Genomic DNA, 4,856 nt, shown 5'->3' on the forward strand with positions numbered 1-4,856 from the left:
AACACCCTCCGAAGGTCAAGTTAGAACTATTCTCACTGCTCTAGAGTGCTAGAGAGGGTAAATTATGCGTACCTTAGTTTGTGAGGATGCTTGGGCTTTTATACTAGTAGAAGGTTGACCTCTTTACCTTGGAGTAGAAGTCCTTTCCTTATAGGAGTCCTTTTGAGCGTATTTTACGGGATCTTTTCCTTATGGGGATCCTTTAAATATTATCTAGCGTGGAAAGCAAGTAAACTTGTGCCCGGTCCGTCAGCCTCAATTTTCCTCCGTCACCTTTGTTATACCGTCAGCATTTGAGTCGTCAACCACAGAGTCAGCTGATACTATGACCGTCAGCATAAGCACCGTCTGCTACGCCCAAAGAAAAAGTATTAAACCGTCGGCTTTATGTCCGTGTGGTTTAAGCTCTCCTTTTATCCTCATCAGTTGCCCCCTACTCTACATGTTCGACGAATAAGACCGTCAGCATGTGGAGTTAGAAGATGACTAGGGAAAAATCAAATATGAACGACTCCTCGATCTTCGAGCTATTAAATGCAAGGTCACGTGGCATTCATTCGTTGGCCTCGTTTCTGGGCGCGGGCGTCGCCTCGTCTTCCGTGCGTTTTCTCTCTTGTATAAATACCACGCCTCTTCACTCATTTCATCATTTCAACCTCGCTGGTTTTTCAAGAGAGAATCCGTCACCCTTACTTCCAATTTGATCCGTCAGCTGTTATCAACACCGTCACTTTCAAGGTCGTTCCATCCATTCAAGATCTGCTTCACCTGTAAGTTCTTCTTTCCTTCTCTTCGCTTTTTTCTCCCTTTTTTATTTTTTCCTGAAAAAACAAAGTCAGTCTAGGAACTTAGAGCATATCCGTCACTTGTAGGTAGTCAGATGTCGAGTGACGCGTCGAGTGATCAGTCGTTAGTCCGCGATGGAGCGGGCTACGACGAATTCTTTGGCTCAGGTCAAGAGTCCGACGGCTTTTCTGAATCGTCAGGAAAGGAAACGTCAGCCCAGTCCCTTAGTATTGATGTAGAAGGCCAAGTTGAGGAAGTTAGGGATAAAGTGTTAAGTGAGGTTGAGGTCAAGAGGAGAGACGAGGAAATTTGTGTTGACGGGAACGGGGATGAAGGCGACGAGGAGTCGGATAGTGACGGGAGTAGGGACGAGGGTAACGAGGTTAGTAGTGACGGAAATGAGGATGAAGGTGACGACGAGTCCTGTGATGGAACTTCAGGGAGTTCTGGAGGTAACCGTCCCTTCATCCTCCCGGAGGAGTGGGCCGTCAATAAATTCCTTCCAAAGATGAGCAACAGAGTTTTTAACGAGTTGCGTACCCGTTTCCAAATCCCAGACCACATTCCTATCCGTCTCCCTAGAAAAAATGAGAAGTGTTATACAGGGAGGACTGCTGATGTGGGGATGTACGATGCCATGTTCGCTGCTGGCCTTAGATTACCACTGACGGCTTTACACCGTCTAGCGGATTTCTTGGGATTGTCCGTCAGCCAAATTGCTCCGAATGCCTGGAGGATTTTTATTGGTGCTGAGATCCTTTGGGGTCGCTTGAGTGGGGGGAACCGTCAGCTTTCGCTAGACGAGTTCTTTTATTGCTACAGACCCCAGCATAAAGTATCTGCCAAGGGGACTTACCATTTTGCTCCACGTGAGAAGAGCTTAAGATTAGTGTTTGATATGCCAGACTCCAATAGAAATTGGAAGAATAGATTTTTCTTTGTTAAAGGGACGGATTGGGTGTGCCGTCCAGGTGAGTGGGATACACTGCCTGGCGGTTATTTTGATAACACTTGGGCCTATATTAGGGAGTCAGGTTGCCCCCTTGTCTTACCGTCTCTTTTCATTTATCAGGGAGTTTTCTTGAGTCCGTCTCCTTTAACACCGTCTATTCCCTTTTATTTCAGCTAGTGCTCGCCCGGAGATATCTGACGAACAAAGGGAATTTATCCGTCGGATACTTGGCATATCGCTTGAGCAACGGAAGTGTAGGGACTTGATCACCCTAGACACCCTCCATTTGTATTGTGGGGGTCCAGAGCCGACGGTTGAAGCTCGGAAGTTGGAAGAATTTTCTCGTAAACGTAAGTCGAAGCCTTACATGACCCGTCGGTTTATTTCTTTCGTCGGCTATTACTGATCCGTCAATTTATTTTGTGTAGAGATGGAAGCTGCGAAGCAAAGGGTGAGGGCCGCTGCTGCCCGTAAGAAGGAGGAGGAGAAAGCTAAGGGAAAAGAAGGAGCGTCAACCCCTCATTCCTCTTTGAAGAGTTCAGTTAAGAGGAAGGCTGACGGAAAGGACGATCCTCCTTCTAAGAAGGTAGCTGTCAGTGCAGGGGATGTGCCTTCCACGAAGTCGCCTCCCAAGTCTGGTCACGGTGCTGGGAAAGGAGTGATGACCTCTTCTGGTCCCGTCATTGAGGGACCCCGTTGCTTGCTGACCCACAAGGATTATGCTGTTGAGGGGGTAGAATCCCTCATAAAACAGACGGATCTTGACCCTTGTGCTCAGCTAGGGACGGAAGACCTGGGGGCGTCAGCTTTCTTTGACATAGCACGGGTATGCTTTTTACTTTGATTAATTTAATGTTTGCCTTGCTTTATGGCTGACGGTTGTACTTCCTTCAGGCCTTGGTTCGTGTAAAAGCACTTCAAGACCGGTGCGTGGCCAAAGAAGGCGTCGTTTCTCGGGTTAGGAGGCATAACGCCAATCTGATGGATCAGCAAGCGCAATATAAGGAGGCCGTCCGTCTCTTAAACTCAGAGCTGAAGGATGTAAAGGAGAAGTTGGGAGAGGCTGAGGGTCAGCAGAAGAAGCTTGAGGAGGAGGTTTCATCCTTACGTGCACAAGTAGAGACGGCTGGGACTGATGCGGTCCAAAAATTCAAGACAACCCAGTCATTTATTGACTCCTGCGCTGATTATTACGGCACAGGTTTCGACGATTGTCTGAGGCAGGTAGCGTCAGCTTATCCAGAGTTGGATCTATCCGGAATTACCATGGACGCCTCCGTGCCGATGACTCCTGCTCGTGAAACTGTTGCTGACAAAGGTGACGGACCTATTAGTTTGGACTCTTTGCTTAATGATGCCGGAGTTATTTTGGCTCAGCCAGCCGTCACTATTCCTGCCGAGTCTTCAGATGCGGCACAAATTGCCAAGGATAAAGCTGACGGGGTCTCCAAGGATGTTCCTGCCATTTAACCATAGCTTTTCTATTGTAATTTTTGAACAATGTTTTTAAATGTCCTTTTGTTTATTGGGCTTTTTACCTGTAACTCTATTTGCCCCTTTTTATGGCACTTGGAATTCGTCGCTTTGAACATGTATACTGATTCTAATTTCTTATGGCCCCATTTATTTGATGAGATCGTTATTTTTTTGATTTTTTAGCCCCTTTTTATCATTTCTACGGGCTTGTTGGTTTGAGAACCACGTTTGTAAGTAGGGTCTTACTTTTTCGTTAGACCGTCATCTATTGGACCGTCTGCCTTATAGGTCCGTTAGTTTTAGGACCTGGTCCATATGATGATATTTTCATCCGTTGATAGACCGTCACTTTTTAATTTTCGTTTTTCCGGACCGTTGTTTTCTTGGCCTTAGCCTTGACGTTTTTGACACCATTAGTCCGAGTCCTGGTCCATATGATTTTCATCCACTAGACCGTCAGCTTTTTAAGCCTGGTGTATCTAACACCTTCATTAGTCCTTAGTTTTTTAGGACTTCGTCCATTTGATGATCGCTTCATCTTTTGGACCGTCGGCTTATTAGATTTCCCGGACCGTTGGCCTTAGACTTGATTTCTCTGACATCTTTTTTGGCCCGTCAGCTTTTTAAGCTTTGGTGTATTTAACACCTTCATTAGTCCTTAGTTTTTTAGGACTTCGTCCATTTGATGATTGTTTCATCTTTTGGACCGTCGGTTTTTTAGATTTCCCGGACCGTTGGCCTTAGCCTTGATGTCTCTGACATCTTTTTTGGTTCGTCAGCTTTTTAAGCTTTGGTGTATTTAACACCTTCATTAGTCCTTAGTTTTTTAGGACTTCGTCCATACGATGATTGTTTCATCTTTTGGACCGTCGGCCTTAGCCTTGATGTCTTTGACGTCTTTTTGGTCCGTATGTTATGGACTTAGCGGTTTTGGCCGCGAACCTAGTAGACCGTAGAAGAAATACACTTCAGTAATTTCTGAAAAACTCCTCTTATTGTCATGCATTCAAATGAAAGTAATTAAAACCAAATCCTGCCCCTTGGGCTAAAAAGAAGAATTGTTGCAAAAGATTAAAGTAAATGATAGTTATGAGGAGTGAGACTAAAGTCTTGCTGGAATGTAAAATAAAAAATTGAACTTTGTGCTGTCGCTCCTACTGGTAGTATCTTCGTAGGTGCTCGGTGTTCCACGGGTGCGGCAGTTTCTTTCCTTCCAATGTCTCTAGATGGTATGTGCCTTTCCTTAGCCACGACGTAACTCTGTAGGGTCCTTCCCAATTGGGGCCGAGTTTCCCTTGGGTAGGGTCCCTAGCGGCGCCCATGACCTTTCTAAGAACAAGGTCTCCAACCTGGAAGTCCCTGTGTCGAACCCGAGAGTTGTAGTGTTTAGCCATACGGTCCTGGTATCGAGCGAGCCTTTGTTCTGCTATTGCCCTGATTTCGTCTATTAGGTCCAGCTGTAGTCGCATGGCCTCATCATTTTTGTTTTCGTCGTGGTTGTGCACCCTGTAGCTTGTGAGCCCAACTTCTGCTGGAATGACCGCTTCATTTCCATATGTCAGTCGGAATGGTGTTTCTCCTGTGGGTGTCCTTGCTGTCGTCCTGTAAGCCCATAATATGCTTGGCAATTCATCGGGCCATA

The 4,856-nt window shown here is 46.0% G+C and overlaps 1 protein-coding gene across 1 annotated transcript; it reads left to right on the forward strand.

Annotated features, from left to right (window-relative positions):
- The first annotated feature begins 1,840 nt into the window (after positions 1 to 1,840).
- Positions 1,841 to 3,519, forward strand: LOC115972888. Its single transcript, XM_031093114.1, has 3 exons — positions 1,841 to 2,088; positions 2,167 to 2,564; positions 2,633 to 3,519. The coding sequence occupies exons 2-3, from the start codon at positions 2,169 to 2,171 to the stop codon at positions 3,206 to 3,208; spliced, it is 972 nt and encodes a 323-aa protein (XP_030948974.1). The 5' UTR covers positions 1,841 to 2,088; positions 2,167 to 2,168; the 3' UTR covers positions 3,209 to 3,519.
- The last annotated feature ends 1,337 nt before the right edge of the window (positions 3,520 to 4,856 follow it).

This window comes from Quercus lobata, unplaced genomic scaffold (genome assembly GCF_001633185.2).
Source record: "Quercus lobata isolate SW786 unplaced genomic scaffold, ValleyOak3.0 Primary Assembly Scq3eQI_1902, whole genome shotgun sequence".
Taxonomy (NCBI): Eukaryota; Viridiplantae; Streptophyta; class Magnoliopsida; order Fagales; family Fagaceae; genus Quercus; species Quercus lobata.

Coding starts and splice junctions, on each gene's coding strand:
- LOC115972888 (XM_031093114.1), top strand. CDS start 2,169: ATGGAAGCTGCGAAGCAAAGGGTGAGGGCCGCTGCTGCCCGTAAGAAG. Junction 2,565..2,632: donor CTTTCTTTGACATAGCACGG/GTATGCTTTTTA, acceptor TACTTCCTTCAG/GCCTTGGTTCGTGTAAAAGC.